Here is a 20,877-nt window from a genome sequence, read left to right as displayed (position 1 = left end):
CGGAGGCAGGTATACAGTAACTGGAAGAGTGTGTCATACTATGAATCAAATAGGCAGGACTGTATTGTTTTATGAATACAGTTTCATTATTGCTTTTAAGGTGAGAATAAAGTTGCTAATTATGGCATTAAATTCCCATGTCTACGATCTTCTTCAGAGTTATCACAACTCGGATAATTACCCCTCCTTAGTGTCAGATATGGAGTTGCAGAGTTTTGACATTATTACACAGGAAATGCTAATGAGATATTTTGGAGCATTTTCCATTGGCCTGAAACTAGAACAAGCAATGTCTTCTATAATAATCACAGAAAAGGCCAGAAATACTCAGCTTCTCATGCATACAGGTGAGTAAATGCATTTCATTCACATCCTGAGGGTCAAATTAAAAGTGGACTACAGAACCCAGAAACTCAATCGTGTCAAAGCTACGCCTTAGAATGCGTCCATGAAAGCTCGGATGTGACAACATGTGTGGGGCCTTTCTCAATCACCCTCATTAACTTCACTCCATCCGGTTGAGCAATGCGGAATGATTCCTGGATGTTATGAAAACTAGCCAAGTTCTATCAGTCTCTGAACCTCATTAAATTAGCAAGCTCTTCAGATATAGAGCCTTAAGATGTGTTAAGCACAAAACTGAGGAAATCTGACTCAAAAACAGAAATGGAAGGAAAAATATTAGGGTAATCAGTATCTGCTAAGAGAGGGCAGTAGAGTTATGGTTTCAAGACATAACCCTTTATTTCCCCATTGAAATGCTCTTTAAACTCCTGGGTTCCTTGAGCAGATTGTTTGTTGTTTCAGATTCCAACATCTGCATTGTTCTGTCTCCCCACCCTTCATTAGTAATCAGAATAGCCAATGATCGAAAATATGAATTCTATTTTCTTTCCCCACATCAGCTGTCTGATCACAAGCTTTCCATTTTCAATTTAGTTTCAATTAAGCTTGCTAAACTTTGTGCAGAATAATTGTAAGTGTTTGATTATCTGTGATCCACTAAAGGCTCCCCCTCATCTCAGCAGAGAACTCAAGCCCTCGGCTGCAGCAAACACTCACCAGTATTGATGACCTTTTTGATAGCTTTGGCAACCTGTCCCTTCAGCATGGAATTCAGCAGCTTGACAATCAGAACAAGGCATGTACACAGGACGACCAGAGAGCCAGCCAGCAAGATCAGCCCCACCACAAGATCAGACATAGTGGAATTCACAAATAAGTGGTTACCTGGATAAAGAAAGAAATGTTGGAAGATCAAGAAATCACTGCAAGTTAAGCAAGTGGCTAGTGGAATGGGAAAAAAATGGTATATTTACCGAAGTATCATTCCCAAACAGCTGTCAGTAAAAAGACCTATCTCTCTTCTGCAGCTGTATAAAACTTTGCTTTGCATGCATTTGGAGTATTGTGCGCAGTTCTGATCATCCCATTAAAAAAACCTAGAAGTTTTGGCGGAGGTACAGAAGAGGTTTACAAAGATTCTGCATGGATTATAGAAGATATAAACTATAAGGAGAACTTAGACAGACTTGGGTTGTTCAGGCGTGGATTAGGTAGATAGTCAAAATCCTTTTTCCATGGTAGCAATGTCCATATTAAAGAACATGAACTGAAGGTAAAAGAGGGAAAATGTAAATATGATGCGTGGGCAAGGTTATTTTTACCAAGAGTAGTAGGTGCCTGAATGGACTGCCAGGGATAGTGGTCAAGCAGATATGACAGTAATATTGAAGAGGTTTTAGTAGATATATAAATGTGCAGGGAATGAAGGGATATAGATTATGTACAGGCATACAAGGTATAGCCTAATTTGGCATTGTGTTCATCACTGACATGGGCCTGTTCCTTGTTTACTGTAGTATGTTCTTTGTTCTAATTATAATGACGAAAGGTTGTGGTCACTTTCACTACTGAAGCATCATGCATATATACATGCAAATCCATGAGAGGTTCATGGGTAGATTAAGGGAATCTTGCAGCATGGAGGACCCAATCACTCAGTGCTGAACCATTGCTACTCTCAGTGTGCTTGAGTCTGAAGCTGTTTCTGTACACTGGCACAGAATGTACAATAACTACCGAATTGTTTTCTACTGGTTGTTGGAAATCACTGACTCAGTTATAGGTTGGCCAAATTTGGAAGTAGGGAGCTTCCAATTCTGTAGCTGGTCAGAGCGCTGGGTTAACTATACTTGGAAGTACTGTACATGGGATTTGGACATTGGTATTCTACAGCACTAGCCCTAGAAAGGAGTACAGGGCCAAAAGAGAAGGTACTAGCCATTCTACACCTCAACCCAAAATGCATAAATGTACAATAGCAGCTATTCAGCCCAAATGATTTGTTCTGGTTTAGTCCTTCAAATTATTTATCTCACCAGCTATGCTCTTCTTCTGAAGGCAATTTAAGATCATTACATTGGCTACATCTTCATGATTCAGGAAATCAGTGGGAAAGGATGGCAAGAGGGCATCGAGTTCAGAGAGGAGTGGATTAATCTAAAACTTCTCCATTCCCTGCTTTAGCACCTCATTCCCCTGAACCTCAATTCAGAGTAGGATTCCTGACTGACCAGATTTCTCTGATTTTAGCTCTTCCATGGTTAACTGGATAAACCCAATTTACTCAGCTCAGATCCTTTCTTTGTTGAGATACCACATGGTACTTTCTCCCTTTCTGGACACAGAGGAGAGCATCTAAAGGATAGGTTTCCCTCAGCGTGATAGAGATTCTGCAAGCTTGTTATTTTTCAATGTTTGTCTCTATATTTATGTTGTGAACTCTGTAGTGCAGCTGTTGCTTGAGGAGAAGCTGTGGGAAGTAGAATTGGTATTGATGAAGATGGAAGAGTGACCCTGAATGTCTGAGGGGAAAGGTCCCTTCAGAAAGCTGGTAGAGAAGAAATGAGGAAGTGTGCAATGGTGACATCATGTTGGAATAGTGGTAGACTTGGGCTGGAAGAACAGATGAGCATATGGTAGAGAAGCAACAGATTTTCTTTTAAAAGTATGTTCTTCCTTGTAAAAATTGTGTTTAATTTATGTTTTTTTTGTGAATGCTGCTGATATGATGCAATATGCTTATGATTCCATTTTATTCTCCCCACATTCCCGTAAACTTGCCCAGCTCCTACCACTCACCCACACTAGAAGAAAAAGAACATATCTCATCGCACAGAAAACATTCAAACTTCCTAAGACAACACCCAAAGTCAAGATCAAACCTAGATCACTAGAACTGTGAGGCAGCAGCTCTACTATGTGACTTCCACTGTGAATATCATGCTAAATTGTTGTGATTGTCTTATAAGGAGGAAATATGTAAAATATAAAGGGGCGGAAAGTTGGGAGGAGGGACTCATTCTGTCGGTAGACCAGGAAAGTTTGGGTTTCTCTCCTCAGAAGGGAGAAGCTTGAGAGGTGATATTCAGTATTACAAAGAACCTGGACGATGTGAATTAAAGAGTAACTGTTTCCATTAGTGGAAATGCCAAGAACAGATTATTCAGGAAATAGAATAAGAAATGGAGGAAAATTTGTTTTTACACAGTGAATGAAAATGATTTGTAATTTGCTGTCATAAAGGATGTTAGAACCAGATTCATTAAAGTAAATTTTATTATCAAAGCACATACATGCATGTCACCATATACAACCCAGAGATACATTTCTTTGTGGGCATTCTCAGTAAATCTATAGAATAATAACTTTATCAGGATCAATGAAAGATCAGCCAGAATGTAGGAGGCAACAAACTGTGTAAATGCAAATATAAATAAATAACAATGAATAACAAGAACATGAGATAACAAAATAGAGTCCATGAAGTTGTTTGTAGGAACATTTCAACAGATGGGCAAGTGAGTGTAGTTATTCCCTTTTGTTTATATTATCCATTTTGTTTATATTATGCATTATACTTTTCACAATGAATTTATATAAGCACAGCTGCTTGGATTGAGTGTGTAGGTAGATTTTTTACAAAGTAGGAGAAGTAAGGGTTATAGGAAAAAGGTGGAGTGGAACAATAATCTTATAGATTGGTGGAGCAGGCTCAACAAGTCAGCTGGTCTAATCCTGCTCATAAATTTTAATGTACTTATTAAGCAACCAAGGATGGTCTTGAAGAGGACGAACGATAGTGGTGAAAGGAGACCCTCACTCTGGGAGTGAGTAGCTGGCAGCTGGAGAAGGAGGAACAAATTCAGGGATGAAGTGGAAGGAAAGAAAGGAAGAGGATGTGGAGAGTGGAGTGAAAGGAAGGGAAAAGGTTCTCTCTGTGATTGAATTTCAGTAAATCTGTGGATAGATGTATGAATTTATGTGTAAAATTTATGTGACTGAAGATTTTCAATTCAGGAAGTTAAAAAATTGCTAGTGACCAACAGGGTGAATTTGTGTTGAAAATCATACTGTAACAGGTATTGTTGTTACTTATATTTGTTACATATATTGAGATGTAGTGAAAAGCTTTTGTTTTGCATGCTGTTCAGACAGATCATACCATAAATAATTACATTGAGACAGTAGACAAATGCAGAATGTAGTGTTGCAGTTATGTGAGGTCTTTCAGGAGTACGATAACAGCAGGATCGAAGTTGTCCTTGAATCTGGTGATACATGCCCTCAAGCTTTATTATCTTCTGCCCAACGGGAAAGGAGAGAGGTGTGAATGACAGGGGTGGGAGCAATCCAAGATTATACTGGTCGCTTTTCCGAAATAACGGCAAGTGTAAACTGTCAATGGAAATGGCTGTTTCTCGTGATGGACTGGGCTGTGTTCACAATCATATCTGATGAGAATGCATGGTAGTGGCCACAGCAGTACACCATAACACTCTATCAATGCATGGCATCCTATCCCTGTAAGCTTCAGGCCTACTGTACCCCAGACACAGGCAATTTTTCTTGCAGTACTTTTATGGCTAGATTGTATGAAGTGAAGTGTTTGGGAAATTATTGCACAGAATTGAAATACTGTACATCAAATCACATTGGAAGAGATGTGACAAAGTTTACAGTTCTTTATAATCACATAACAGGGGCATTAGTCAGTCAGCCCTCCAACTCTGCATCATTTAATTATGTATTTGCACAAGGGTGCAAGATTACTTTTCCACTTACATTTCTCAATGTTTTCTTTATATGTCCTGTTGACTAGAGTCCATGTGTAGTTGTCATCCTGCCAGCACAGTTCTGGTGTCATACACTTGTCCAGACCATCCACTGTGATGTTGTCCTGGAACTGTAAGCAATAGCCAGTTAGCAGAAAACTGAAGGGAATATCACCCCCACTTCAGGGTAGATGAAGAAGCAGAGATAAATGAACTGAAGGATTTTTTTTTTAAAAGGAGTGGGATAAACATAGCTGATATTCCCACAATACCTTCTCCAATTCTGTTACAGTAAACTGAATCCAGAAATACAAGTGAAACAAAGATCCAATCAAGTAATTAATAATTGCCTTTACTTCTGCAAATCTCTCTCACACTTTTCCTTTGTATATTCTGTTTCCCTCACAGACTCATTTCTTTCTTAATTTTCACCCACCAGTTTTTCAGCTAGCTGGATTCCTTATTTCTAAAACTATAATCAAATGACTACAAAGGAAAATGGTTGCAAGGGAAAATAATTCTGTTTGGAAATGTAGGGGAGGCTTGTCACAAATGCAGAGCAGCAAAGACAATTTAGCAGTGAAAGATATTTTATGAATAAACTTCAAAATAACACACCACATGCAGCCGGAATACAAGAGAGAACAGACATTTAACATGACAAGGCAACAATGTAACTGAAGACTAGGAGCAACTGGTTCAGGCTGGCTGGTTTGATGTGTGAACAAAGACTGTTGATGAGAGCTGGGTGTAAATGGGCTGTGCGCAATGAGTTGGAAACGAGTGGCAGGTGACTTCTGTTAGCTGGGCTGAGACTGGGAGGTGCCAGCCGGTGCAGGCCTGACTGGATTCTGCCCCCCTCTGCGATGGCTGGCACCCGATGTCCCAGGATGATCCAGATCGATCCAGTGGTACTTCTCGAGCAGTGATGTGTGCAAGATGAAGCTGGACGGCACAGGAGACCTGTCCTCCAGGCAGTACCTTTCCCAGTCAACCAGTCACTGCACACCCCGTCCATTACTACCTGAATCCATCAACCAACGAATCTTGTACACCAGACTACCTTCCACCACCCTAGGTTCTGGAGTTGCAGGTTCAGTGGTCAACAGACAATAGGCTAGAGGAAGGACGCGTGGAAGATAGGTGTGATCCTACGTGATGCTGGAAGCTGGAGATGGTAAGTGACTAGATTGTTGTAATGGGTAATTTTAAAGGAACAAATAAACCAGGAGAAGAGAAAGGAGAGCTGACAGGACTCAATGCAGAACAGCAGATCTCTGGTGGAGAGCCAGACACAGTTCCCAGCCTGGAATGTTCTGGCTAGGTGCTGATCGCAGTTAGTTTGGTGGCAGTGGGTGTAGCTGGCAGCTGGTACGACCCCCCTGTGTCCTCTTCCAAGCATTCTGGCATCAGAAAACTCAGACTCTGGTGGACGGGACCTCCACCATTAGCTGCTCCACTGGGAACAATGGGAACTTGGTAGCCATGATATTCTTCAAAGGGAGAAATTCATGTGGCAGAGGAGGAGTGCTGATTGTGGGATGTTTTGGCCTAGAGCACGTACTTCTTCCATGTGGAAAGGTTACAGCCAGTGAAGCATTCAGAAACTTCTCCACTTTCTGATTGGCTTCTGTGGTTGACTGTTGGTCTCCGGATGATAGCCACAGGACACTCAGTGAGGTTGAAGGAGGGAGCAGAAGGCTCACCAGAAGTGGGCTCTGGTCCAACACAGTGTCACGATGAAAACTGTGGAGGTGAATTACATGTTGGGGAAGCAGGTCCACCATCTCAGCAGCTGATGGAAGATTGGGGAGGGCAATGAAGTGGGTTGCCTTGGAGAACTGGTCCACCACTATCATGATTACCAAGGCCTGTTTGGAAAGTGGCAAACACATGATGAAATACATGATGTGAAACCATGGCCATTGGGGAAACTGGTAGCAGGAGTCCAGAGAGCCGCTGGTTGGAGGAATTGAACTGGGCACATTAAGGGCAGGTAGCAATGAAGTGACCTACATCTGTGATTATGGTGGGCCACCAAAACCAGCATCGCAGAAGATCCAGAGTCCATTATGCACCTGGATGACCAGAGAGTGGTTAGGATGGGCACACTGGGATGTCTCAGAGTGCATGATTGGCATGTGTTTATCTGGTGTATTGGCCCAAGCCAGCTCATGCTGAAGGTCTTGGCAGATCTGGTTCTCAAGATCCCAGATTATCAGGATGAAGCTCTGCAAGGATGGAACGATGGGCTGAGGGTTGATCCCTTTTTCAGCTGGGTCAAACTGTCATGACAGGGCATCTGCCTTAGTGTTCTTTGAACCGGGTCAGTAGGAGATGGGGAAGCTGAATTGTTTGGAGAATGAACCTGAAATGGGTTGAGCTGGTGGGTCTGCTAAATTGATATGAGGTTCTGGTGGTCAGTTCAGATTAGGAAGGGCCTGGTGTTTCCCATCAGCCAACGTCTCCATTCCTCCAAGGCCCATTTAATGGCAAGTAGATCCCCATTTCCTACTCCATGGCAGTGCTCTGTAGAATTGAAATTGCGTGAGAAGGCGGCACAAGAGTGTGTCTTCCCATCCAGTCCTTGCTGGGAGAGGACGGTCTCAGTGTCCACATTAGATACATCCACTTAACAAAAGGTCTGAATGGGCTTGGATGGCAGAGAATAGGAGCCGTGGTGAAGTGACTCTTGAGCTCCTCGAAAGCGTGGCCCACAGCAGCAGGAGGTTTTCCATGAGGCAGGTAATTTGGTGAGAGAGGTGAAAAGAACAGCAATTTGGTTGTAGTTCCTGAGGAAACGGTGGTAAAAGTTGAAGAAGCACAGGAAGTGCAGTAGTTCTTTGAGGGAGCCCAGACTCCAAGGGACCTCTGTTAATGACCATGATTCAGAAGGGGTGAGAGACAGGTTCAGAATCAGAACCAGAACCAGAATTGGTAGGGAATCCACTCCAGAAGTTTGCCTCCTGTGTACGTAAAGCCATCAGGGGTGGAGGAGGACAGAGTGAATGGGTCAGGCAAAGGTGCTGGGTGGGGGGAGCCTACTAGATAGAAGGCCCCTCGTCCGTATCTGGTGATGCTATTTTCCTAGACGCAGTGGACATTTGATGCGTGTGTGATCTGTAGCTCCTCAGTAAGCTCACAAGTTGTTTCTCCCCCGATGGTCAAGCTCTTTTGGAGTTACAGAAGCTCTCCCCATTTGCATGGAGGGATTGATGATGAGCGTCCTGCAGCCTGAAGTGTTTCTGGGAATGGATCTGGGGTTCTGGCTGATAGTCTGGAGGATCATTCCATAAGAAACCTGTCAATTTGGAGGGCAAGAGTGATAAGGCTTTCGAGATCATTGGACATCTCCCGGACAGATAACTCATCTTTCCTGTGGACCACAATGTAATCCAACACTGAGTGTGAGCCTTGACATAGGCAAAGTTATCTGATATGCTGCCTCCCTTCCTCTCTCAGGTGGTTAAAAACCCAGCACATCTCAGTGGTAAAATCTTCATATTTATTGCAGATGGTGGTTTTATTGTCACAGGTAGTGGCAGCCTAGGACAGAGCTTACCTAGTCAAAAGGAAGAGATGACAAAGGCAATCTTGGTTTGGTCCATAGAATACAGAGAGGGCTGTAGTTCGAAGTGCAAGATGCACTGGGACAGGAAGTTGTGGCATCGGGTTGGGGATCTGTTGAAGAGTCTGGGCACCAGAATCTGGGGCTCCAGTGGAGGAAGTTGAATGGCCTGAGGTTGTTACAATGAAACGGAGAGTTGTTGAGAGTGGCAAGTGGAAGATCAGTCGTTTCCTGCTGCTTCAGGATTGTGTGCTCCTGTAGATGAACAACTTCATTTAGGAGAGCGTACTCTGTTGAGTAAATTATGGGTTCAGTCATCCTATCAGGAAATGTAGAGGAGGATTGACCCAAAATCAGAGGAGCAGAGGCAAGTTAGCACTGAACAATATTTAACTAACAAGCCATGAGGGGCCACAAAACAAAAGAGAACAAATACTTAACACAATGAGGCAACAAGGTAACGTTTAACAAAGTACAAAGTAAATTTATTATCAAGGTACGTTTTTCGCTACCGCAAACAGCTCTGAGATTCATTTCCTTGCAGGCATACTCAGTAAATTCAAGAAACAAAATAGAATCAATGAAAGACCTCACCCAAAAGAATGGACAAACAAACAATGAGCAAAAGGCAACAACCTATGCAAATACAAAAGATAATAATAATAATAATAATAATAATAATAATAATAATAATAAATAAGCAGCAAATATCAAGACCATGAGATGAAGATTCCTTGAAAGTGAAGTGAACCAAAGAGGTTTGCTAAGGCTACTGGGGAGAGTTTAAACTAGAATTGTTGGGGGGTGGGAACTGAACTGAAGAGATTGGGGAAGAGGAGGTTGACTCACAAATAGAGAATGCTTGTAGACAGTGTGAGAGGGAGGATAGGCAGGTGATAGAGAAGGGACGCGCTCAGACTGAAGGTTTGAGATGTGTCTATTTTAACGCAAGGAGTGTTGTGAACAAAGCGGATGAGCTTAGAGCGTGGATCAGTACTTGGAGCTATGATATGATGGCCATTACAGAAACTTAGATAGCTCAAGGACAGGAATGGTTACTTCAAGTACCGGGTTTTTGATGTTTCAGAAAGGACAGGGAGGGAGGCAAAAGAGGTGGAGGGTGGCACTGTTGATCAGAGATAGTGTTACGGCTGCAGAAAAGGTGAACACCATGGAAGGATTGTCTACGGAGTCTCTGTGGGTGGAGGTTAGACCCAGGAAAGGGTCAATAACTTTATTGAGTGTTCTTTATATGCCACCCAATAGTACCAGGGATATCGAGGAGCAGATATGGAAACAGATCCTGGAAAGGTGTAATAATAACAGAGTTGTCATGATGGGAGATTTTAATTTCCAAAATATCAATTGGCATCTCCCTTGAGCAAGGGGTTTAGATGGGGTAGAGTTTGTTAGGTGTGTGCAGGAAGGTTTCTTGACACAATATGTAGAAAAGCCTACAAGAGGAGAGGTGGTACTTGATTTGCTATTGGGAAATTAACCTGGTCAGGTGTCAGATCTCTTAGTGGGAGAGCATTTTGGAGATAGTGATCATAATTCTATCTCCTTTACAATAGCAGATAGGAACAGACAAGTTAGAAAAGTGTTTAAGGAGTAAGGGGAATTACGAGGCTATCAGGCAGGAAATTGGAAGCTTAAATTGGAAACTGATGTTCTCAGGGAAAAGTACGGAAGAAATGTGGCATATGTTCAGGGGATATTTGTGTGGAGTTCCAATGTGTAGGTACGTTCCAATGAGACAGGGAATTTATGGTAGAGTACAGGACCCATGGTGTACAAAGGCTGTGATAAATCTAGTCAAGAAGAAAAGTAAAGCTTACAAAAGATTCAGAGAGCTAGGTAATGTTAGAGATCTAGAAGATTGTAAGGCTAATAGGAAGGAGCTTAAGAAGGAAATTGGGAGAACTAGAAAGGGCCATGAGAAGGCCTTGGCGGGCAGGATTAAGGAAAACCACAAGGTATTCTGCAAGTATTTGAAAAGCAGGAGGATAAGAGGTGAAAGAATAGAACCTATCAGGTGTGACTGTGGGAAAGTGTGTATGGAACCAGAGGAAATAGCAGAGGTACTTAATGAATACTTTAGTATTCACTATGGAAAAGGATCTTGGTGATTGTTATGATGACTTGCAGCAGAGTGAAAAGATTGAGCATGTAGATATTAAGAAAGAGGATGTGCTGGAGCTTTTGGAAAGCATCAAGTTGGATAAGTTGCCAGGACTGGATGAAATGTACCCGAGGCTACTGTGGGAGGCCAGGTAGGAGATTGCTGAGCCTCTGGTGATGATCTTTGCATCATCAATGGAGACAGAAGAGGTTCTGGAGGATAGGAGGGTTAAACATAGAAACATAGAAAATAGGTGCAGGAGTAGGCCATTCGGCCTTTCGAGCCTGCACCGTCATTCAGTATGATCATGGCTGATCATCCAACTCAGAACCCTGTACCTGCTTTCTCTCCATACCCCTTGATCCCTTTAGCCACAAGGGCCATATCTAACTCCCTCTTTAATATAGCCAATGAACTAGCCTCAACTGTTTCCTGTGGCAGAGAATTCCATAGATTCACCACTCTCTGTGTGAAGAAGATTTTCCTCATCTCGGTCCTAAAAGGCTTCCCCTTTATTCTTAAACTGTAATCCCTCGTTCTGGACTTCTCCAACATTGGGAACAATCTTCTTCCATCTAGCCTGTCCAATCCCTTTAGAATATTATACGTTTCAATAAGATTCCCCCTCAATCTAGAAGATTCCAGCAAGCGGTTGCGGGTGTTGTTCCTTTATTCAAGAAAGCGAATAGAGATAGCCCAGGAAATTATAGACCAGTGAGTCTTACCTCAGTGGTTCATAAGTTGATGGAGAAGATCCCAAGAGGCAGGATTTATGAACATTTGGAGAGGTATTATACGATTAGGAGTAGTCAGCATGGCTTTGTCAAGGGCAGGTCGTGCCTTACGAGCCTGATTGAATTTTTGAGAATGTGACTAAACACATTGATGAAGGAAGAGCAGCAGATGTAGTGGATATGGATTTCAGCAAGGCATTTGATAAGGTACCCCATGCAAGGCTTATTGAGAAGGTAACGAGGCATGGGACCCAAGGGGACATTGCTTTGTGGATCCAGAACTGGCTTGCCCACAGAAGGCAAAGAGTGGTTGTAGATGGGTCATATTCTGCATTGACGCTGGTCATCAGTGCTGTGCCTCAGGGATCTGTTCTGGGACCCTTACTCTTCATGATTTTTATAAATGACCTGGATGAGAAAGTGGAGGGATGGGTTAGTAAGCTTGCTGATGACACAAAGGTTGGAGGTGTTATGGATAGCGTGGAGGGCTGTAAGAGATTACAGTGGGACACTGATAGGTTGCAAAACTGGGCTGAGAAGTGGCAGATGGAGTTCAACCCAGATAAGTGTGAAGTGGTTCATTTTGGTAGGTCATATATGATGGCAGAATATAGCATCAATGGCAAGAATCTTGGCAGTGTGGAGGATCAGAGGGATCTTGGGGTCCGAGCCCATAGGACACTCAAAGCAGCTGCGCAGGTTGACTCTGGGGCTAAGAAGGCGTATGTTGGATTGGCCTTCATCAATCATGGAATTGAATTTAGGAGCTGAGAGGTAATGTTGCAGCTATAATAGGACCCTGGTCAGACCCCACTTGGAGTACTGTGCTCAGTTCTGGTCGCCTCACTACAGGAAGGATGTGGAAACCATAGAAAGGCTCCAGAGGAGATTTACAAGGATGTTGCCTTGAGTAGGGAGCATGCCTTATGAGTTCAGCTAGAGTGAACTCGGCCTTTTCTCCTTGGAGTGACGGAGGATAAGAGGTGACCTGATAGAGGTGTATAAGATGATGAGAGGCATTGATTGTGTGGATAGTCAGGGCTGAAATGGTTGCCACAAGAGGACATAGGTTTAAGGTGCTAGTAAGTAGGTACAGAGGAGATGTGAGGGGGTAAGTTTTTACTCAGAGAGTGGTGAGTGCATGGAATGGGCTGCCGGCAACAGTGGTGGTGGCAGATACGATAGGGTCTTTTAAGAGACTTTTGGATAGGTACATGGAGCTTAGAAAAATATAGGGTTATAGGTAAGCCTAGTAATTTCTAAGGTAGGGACATGTTTGGCACAACTTTGTGGGCCGAAGGGCCTGTATTGTGCTGTAGATTTTCTATGTTTCTTTAGGTAATGGGAACAGTTCAGTGATGGGGCAAGTGAAATTGAATGAAGTTATACCTACTAGCTCTAGAGCCTGATGGTTGAGTGGTAATGACTGTTCCTGAACCTGATGGTGTGAACCCTGATGGCAGAAATGAGAAAAGAGCATGGTCTGGATGGTGGGGGTCTGTGGTATTGGATGCTGCTTTCCTGCAACAGTGCTCTATGTCGATGTGCTCAACAGTGTGGAGGACTTTAGCAGTGATGGACTGGGTGTAATCGAAGGCTTGGAACAAATGATTGAGCTTGGCTGGTTCAATGAGTGAATAAAGACCTTTGGTCAGAGTTGGGTTTAAATAGGTTGCAGGTGATGAGTTGGAAATGAATGGTACTTGACTCCTGTTAGCTGGGTGAAGATTGGGAGGTGTCCGACTGCCGGCCTGACAAATGCAACTGCATAGGGAAAAAAATAAATGTAGCTGCTAGGGCAAATTAGAAGGTTCTTGGGAAGCTGAAAGGTCTGACTGTGGATAAGTCACATAGGCCAGATGGATAACAACCAGAGGTTCTGAAGGATCTAACTGAAATGGTGTGGAGGCATTAGTAATGATCTTTCAAAAATGACTAGAGTCAGAAATAGTTCCAGAGGACTGGAAAATCAAAAATGTCTTTCCACATTTTAAGAAAAAAGGGAGATGAAGAAACAGGAAAATATAGGCCTGTTAGCCTGATTTCAGTGGTTGGTACAATTGTAGAATCTGTTATTAAGAATGAGATTTTGGGGTACTTGGAAGCACATTCTAAAATAGGTCAAAGTCAAAAGGTTTCCTTAAGGGGATATCTTCTCTAATAAATCTTACTTTGAGAAAGTAAAAAGCGGCTAGACAAAGGAGTATTAGGCCTGCACAGTCAGGCACCACCCAGTCTTCACCCAGCTAACGGGAGTCAACTACCATTCATTTCTAACTCATCACCTGCAACCTATTTAAATCCTGCTTGTAGGTATTTAAAAGAGCAAATTTGTAGAGGGAAAGCAGTCAGTTGAAAGAAAAATGAGGTTGTGGTAGTAGGTGATATTAAATTTCCAAATATCATCTGGGGCTCCTGTACTGTTAAAGTGTTTCTTTCTTTCTTTCTCTCTCTCTCCCTCTCCCTGTCCCTCTCTCCCTCTCTCCCTCTCTCCCTCTCTCCCTCTCTCTCTCCCTCTCTCCCTCTCTCTTTTATTTTCCAAATGACAGAGATACTTTCCTACCTGTACAGTTCTTGTCAGGCACCATATCTTCACAAGACTCTTATTACGGAAACTTTCATCCCCAGTTGCTATTGCAGTGATTACAGATTTATCAAGCTGAAAAACAATAACTAATTTAGATAACTTCTTCTAAATACTTTTTATTAATATCATCTCTCTGTGTATTATGAGCTAAAAATGCAGAATTTAATCATCACGAGTTTTACAATGCAATGTACGGACAATATTTCTAGTGAAGTTCTTATGATAAGTTTTTTTAGTAATCTATCTGAGAAATTAGCAGCAAACACTTTCTACCCATTACTTTCAAACATCAGACATACTTAACATCTTTAAGGAATCACATTTCATTCAAGTCATGGAACAGCATGTTTGATTTCATTTGAAGTTAAAACTTATCAACCAAGAAAAGAGCAAGAATATAATTGGCAGTATATGACATATTTATATATAATTTAAACCGCTTCCTAAAAATTTTACATGATCTTTGTTATATAATGTTGCCTGAGCAGCACTGAGATTGGAGGTGCAGATGTAAATTAATAGTAGAACTGTTTCAGATCTATGTATTTGATTGTTAATAATAGAACCGATTCAATACATTCAGAAGAAGATCTGATAGAAGAGTTGCTCCTGGCAGTCTATGTAGAAAGAATCTGCCAAGCCGTTCTCCAACCATGTCTGCTTGTGCTAAATAGAGGCCTGTTTCATCTACAGCTCTAGACAACATTTAATTAGCTATTTCTTTAATCTTGAATTGACCAACTATTGTTATTGTCCATGATTTTGATTAAGCAACAACTGATATTTTAAAAGGAATTGATCGACGTGTAGAAAGTGAATCAATCATGTAACATTTCTTAACAACTTGAATCAGCACTAATTCCAGCCTCTAATTAATAAAGGTTGTACATTGTATAATCAGGTAGAAACAAGAATTTGAAATCAATTAACTTTACTCATCCATAAAAACATTTTATTCTGTCCACTCTAATACTGATGCTGCACCCTTAACTGATGCACTATTACACTACCTATACCCATCTTAAATTAAAATAATATAGAAACAGACAATTTGGTCCATTGGACTGATGCTGGTTCTTGGGAAGCAAACTCATTCATCCCATCCCCTCCTCTACTTATCTCCCTGTGGCTCAGAATTTATTTTTGTTCACACACAATCATCAATTCCTCTTTGATTATTTTGATTCATACTACAGTAGCCAGTAATTTTTCTATTTATCTACTGGCACATCTTTTCAGAGGTGGGTGGAAACCAATGTGTATGGACATAACTCACTGATCCTGACCTGAAAGTGGATTCCTGGAGCCATGAGCCAGCAGCACTATTTGCTGTACCACTGTGCTAGCATAACTTATCACCGTTAATCTAAACATAAATGCATTAAATACATAATGCGGATAACACAATAATAGAACTGATGTCCAAACCTGTATAATGTGATCAGTGAATGGATCGGTAATGATACCGAGAAGGTTAGGTGCATCGTTTCCTGTCTGGATTATGAAGCTCCCCACCACAACCTTAGTGAGTCGGTACAGGAACCCGCTGACAACTTCGATTGGCAGCAGTACCAACACAGAGAGCCAATTGAAGCAATCATGGACAGTGGCGCCTGCAAATGCCCTGAAATTAATTTAACAAATATTTGGCATAGAGAATAATTTGAGTGACTTTCATTCTGAAATTAAGCTTGAATGACTGAGTCAGCCAGTGACTGATATGTTTTTCCAGCTGGCTCTTTGTAACAGAGAACTATAAGTTTATTTTCTGTTTGTCCTGATTCCATGCTAAGTCGTAATAAAGGTGGTGTAATCAGCCTCAAGTGAGATGTTTGGTCAAGTTTACTATGATCTGATTGTTATGCGGGTATCCCAGTGTCAATCAAACAATCAGATCTGTGTACTCTGTGGGAAAAAAATATATGGCTGGGCTGGCCTTTCAACACTGATAAGCTGCTCCCAATATGTAATATTTCACCCCTGAATTTTAATGGAATATAATTTGTCTATATTTTGATTTCCAGGTAAGTCCAAACAGCTGGCTGAATTTCACACCTCAGAGTTGGGAAGTAGAAAATTTGGACCTCAACTTGAGGCACAGCCAGTTGGAAAATCCATTGGAGAATAGCCAAGAATTAATGAAACAAAACCACCAATACTTACCTAGTGATCTTAGGATATTGAGAACATTGGTAGTGAAAACAAAGTAAGTGAGTTTGTCTAAAAAATGAAAAGCCCTATGGAATTTCTAATTTGGTTATCTTGTTATGAAAGTGATGTCACTTAGCTGGAAGGAGTGCAAAGAAGATTTATGAGCATGCTGCTAGGAATTGAAGGCTGAGATATACGGGGAGTTTAGTCAGGCTAAGACTTGATTCTTTGAGGTGTAAGAGACTGTAAGATATCCTGAAAAAGGAATATAAAATCATTAGGGATATAGATAGGATGAATACACACAGTCTTTTTCCCAAGGGGAAGGGAATCAAAAAGTAAAGGACATGCAGTAGGTTTAAAGTGAGAAGAGAAAGAATTAAAAGGGACTGAGGTGCAGCTTCTTCACACAGAGTGTGGAATGAGCTACCCAGGAGAAGTGGTTGAGGCATGTACAATAACAATATTTAAAAGACATTTGGACAGGTATGCAAATAAGAAAGGATTAGAAGGCCATGGGCCAAACTTGGGCAAGTGGGACTAGTTTAGATGGGCATCTTGTTCAGCATCAATGAGTTGGGCCAAAACAGCCTGTTTCCATGCTATCACAGGCTAATTATTCACTGACTTTGCAATGCCTATACACCACTTTGGATCGCTTACGGCACTTTTACGATATTCTGGGTTGGATGTTCAGTCTTTGATCATTATTCAAATAATTTAAACAACTTAAATAATTTAAAAATTCAAATTTTTCCTGGAGAGGAAAAATAAACAATAATTACTTATTTTAAATTTCTGTCTTTTTGAGGATTAAATTGGCATTTTACCTCAGAAAAAGATGATAACAGCACTGATTCATTCATTTTGCTGGAGGGTGTTGACATGGAAGTATGGATAGTGAGGAGCAGAATCAGGTTTATTATCAATGGTGCAAGTCACTAAATTTATTATTTTGAGGCAACAATACAGTACAAGTCATAAAAATATTTTTAGTTACAAAACTAAATAAATAGTGCAAAAGAGAAATAATGAGTAAGTCCTTGATTTAGGACAATTTATCCAAGATTTTAGAGACTCGATATTATCCTTCTAGGCACAGGCTTACAAGATGCTATGGAAAGAGCCCAGTCTCATTGACTTGAATTGGCTGCTGGATAAGTCATGGTAAATCTTACCGTTTGAATTCATTTCTGTCCCCAGCTTGCATTAGAGCTACAATAGTATTTGTTACTGAGGTTCCAATATTGGATCCCATAATAATTGGAATGGCAGACTGCACTCCCAGTACTAAAAAAAAGCACAGAGAAATTGAGTGTTTGTATTACAAATTTGAAAGGCAGGTTATGTAATATAAAAGATCATAAATTTCTCTAATGTATCTCTGATCCATTAGAATACTTCTACCAACAGTTTCTGGAAATGCCTGTTAATTTACATCAGCTGCCATCTTTCTCTCCATCCAAAGTAATTAGATCTCAAAATCTCAATACCAAACCTAGGCTGGGTTTACTTAGATGAACCTTTTCTGAAAACAGTCAACTCCAGGAACAGACTGCTGGTTTCTTCAATGGGCACTTGCCCACTCAATTTCATCAAGTTAAAGCCAAAGTAGAGATCATATCATAAAAATGGTAGAAAGCGATTAATATTAAATAGGGCAGGGTGGTGCACAGGACAAATTTATCCTAAATAGTGGGAAAAGATGATTGGGGGCAATTTCTTGGGTCAGGAGTTTTTGTGGTTCAGCACCAATTAGACCCCAAGCAGGAAGAACTCAAGAGTTTTCTATCTGTGAAATTAGAAATGCTGGAAATATGCAATTAATCATGCAACATTTGTGGAAAGAGAAACAGAGTTTACCATTGATCTGAAATGTTAACCATATTACTTTATTCCCTGATGTAGCTTGACCTGTTAATCTTTCCAGGCAATATTCAAGTATGGAATTAACAAATACAGTGGGTTGACTCAGAGACAAGAGATGTTAGGAAGGTTGAAGGAGTGGCCGTTGTGGTGATGTAGGGTCAGAAGCTCGCCTCTCGACTAATTAGGACACTGCTGATATTCTGGATCTATCTCAAGATGTGGCAAGGAAGAGGGATGCATTCCAAGATAGCTCTGTGGAATTTGATGCCTCCCTAAGATGATGTCTCTGATATTCCTAAAACACTTTATTTGTTGCCCCATTATAGTAAACAACTGTCTTTTCATTAGTAATTATTTCTGCTAAAATAGAACACAGAGATAGTTATCAATGATATAGTCACAGATATTATTAGCACAGTCAGCAGTCACTCCCAGGCCTTGTTCATCTTTAACCTCCATTGTATCTCCAGGCTATAAAAGGGAAAACTGTGGGAGCCAACATTTTGGATCTAGGTCCTCTTCAATGATGTCACTTTTTGTGGCAGCTGTTTAATTGGAAAGCACAGCTGCATGAGCATTGTCAGAAAATGATGTCACTAAATGGGCCTTTAGTGTCAATTAGTTCTGAAGCCTAGGTACATTATAATAGTAATAATGTTTTTACATGACTGATAGTGGGTTATCTCTCTGTTTTCTGTTTACTTCCTTTACTTCCCACCTTCTGGTGATCCTATTGCAGTCAGGGCAAGTCTACTTACATCCTGATGACACCATGCTGACAACAATAGAAGTTGAAGTACTTGAGCTTTGGACCAGGACAGTGACCAAAATTCCGACCACAAGTCCAGCCACAGGATTGGACAGGATTGCATTGTCCTTAAAAATATCACCTGCCACCTTGCCTGAAACAGAGAGACATCATTGGTGCATATGCTGTGAGTTTGACAAGAACATGCTAACCAAATTAATTTAAATTATTCAGTTTTGGGAAAGAAAAGCACAGTTGGAAATTACTATACACTGTACCCATTTTACACTTGTAAATGGAGTACACCAGTTACTGCAAAACTTTGTGCTTTTGGATTGTCGGCTCCAGTTGCTAGTCATCTGAACAAACACCAAAGAGGACTTTATATTCTTCAAGAAGATCAGTTTCCTTCTTCTAAACTCCAAAGAACATAGATCTGACTTTTTGAACAATTTAATTATTTTTAAACCACAACTTATTGAATGCTTCTGGCCCCAGTACTTGTAAATCCTTTATTAAATAAGGAACAAAATCTGTATCTAGTACACCCAACATGGTTTCATCCTCAAGTAATGAAGAATTGGATATGAAGTGTGAAAAATGAAACATCTATTACCTCCAGCAAGTTGAAAGGCTGCACTGAGAACATCGAGAGAGCAAACAAACATGTAGAGAAAGCTAAAGAGGAGCAGAATCTTCATTATTGAGTTCATTAACAATCTGAATTTTGCTTTTGCTTCCAGCTCTGAAATAAAAGCAAAGATATTTCTTATTTTTTTAAATCAGCAGTTGCATATATACATTCATGATCTGACACAGGGTAAATAAATAATAGTAAATTCATCTCCAGCTCTAGCCCCATGCTTTGGCATGGAATATCCTGTCAGAGATAGACCCAGACCCCAGATGTTTGGTTCCTATTTCCCTGTTGACTTCAGCCAACATAGAGTCATAGAACACTACAGCACTGAAACAGGCCCTTGTGGTCATCTAGCCCATGCCAAAGTATTAATCTGCCTAGTCCCATTGACCTGGCCCAGAACATAGCCCTCCATACCCCTCCCATCCATGTACCCATCCAAATTTCTCTGAAATGTTGAAATTGAACCCGCACCCACCACTGGCTCCTTCCACATTCTCATGGCCCTCTGTGTGAAGTGGTTTCCCCTCATGTTCCCCTTAAAAGTTTCACCTTTCATCTTTAACCCATGACCTCTAGTTGTAGTTTTACCTAACCTCAGTGGAAAAAAGTCTGTTTGCATTTACTGAAGCTATACACCTCATAATTTATATATCTTGATTTAATCTCCCCTCAGTATTCTACATTATAGAGAATAACGTCCTAACCTGTTCAACCTTTCCCTGTAACTCGGGACTTCAAGACCTGGCAACATCCTTGTAAATAATCTCTGTAATCTTTAAATCTTACTAATACCTTTCCTGTAGGCTGCTGATCAAAACTGCACACAATACTCCAAAATTAGGTCTCACTCAAATTAGGTCTTATACAATTTTAACATAACATCCCAACTCCTGTACTCAGTATATTGATTTATGAAATCCAATGTGCCAAAAGCATTCTTTATGACACTATCTGCCTGTTACGCTACATTCAAGGAATATAGATCTGTATTCCCAAAAACACCTGTTCTACCACACTCCTTAGTGCCCTACCACTCATCGTGTAAGATCTACCTTGGTTGGTCCTCCTAAAGTGCAACACCTACATTAAATCCCATCTGCCATTTTTCAGCCCATTTTTCCAGCAATAAGCTTCGATAGCCTTCCTCGTAGACCACTACACCCACAATATTGTGTCATCCACAAATTTGCTGATCCAGTTTACCACATCATCATCCAGATCTTTGATGAAGATGATAAACAACAGAGGACCCAGCACCAATCCCTGTGGCACACCACTAGTCACAGTCTTTCAGTCAGAAAAGCAACCATCTACTACCACTCCCTGGCTTCTCCCACA

General features: G+C 41.0%; 1 protein-coding gene across 3 annotated transcripts in view; it reads right to left on the bottom strand.

Moving 5' to 3' along the window:
* The window catches only part of LOC140739508 (sodium-dependent phosphate transport protein 2A-like), a 61,809-nt gene that overhangs the window by 29,775 nt on the left and 11,157 nt on the right, over nt 1-20,877 (bottom strand). For all 3 annotated transcript variants that reach the window (XM_073067872.1, XM_073067870.1, XM_073067869.1), the window contains exons 4-10: nt 19,513-19,641; nt 18,907-19,050; nt 17,458-17,569; nt 15,557-15,752; nt 14,105-14,200; nt 5,128-5,248; nt 1,063-1,230 (exon numbers count right to left, since the gene is read on the bottom strand). In XM_073067872.1, coding sequence (XP_072923973.1) covers nt 1,063-1,230; nt 5,128-5,248; nt 14,105-14,200; nt 15,557-15,752; nt 17,458-17,569; nt 18,907-19,050; nt 19,513-19,641 — 966 coding nt within the window. The remainder of the gene's footprint in view (nt 1-1,062; nt 1,231-5,127; nt 5,249-14,104; nt 14,201-15,556; nt 15,753-17,457; nt 17,570-18,906; nt 19,051-19,512; nt 19,642-20,877) is intronic.

This window comes from Hemitrygon akajei, chromosome 15 (assembly GCF_048418815.1).
Source record: "Hemitrygon akajei chromosome 15, sHemAka1.3, whole genome shotgun sequence".
NCBI lineage: Eukaryota > Metazoa > Chordata > Chondrichthyes > Myliobatiformes > Dasyatidae > Hemitrygon > Hemitrygon akajei.
The sequence above is the reverse complement of the archived record's forward strand: the minus strand, read 5'-3'. Positions and strand labels throughout refer to the sequence as shown.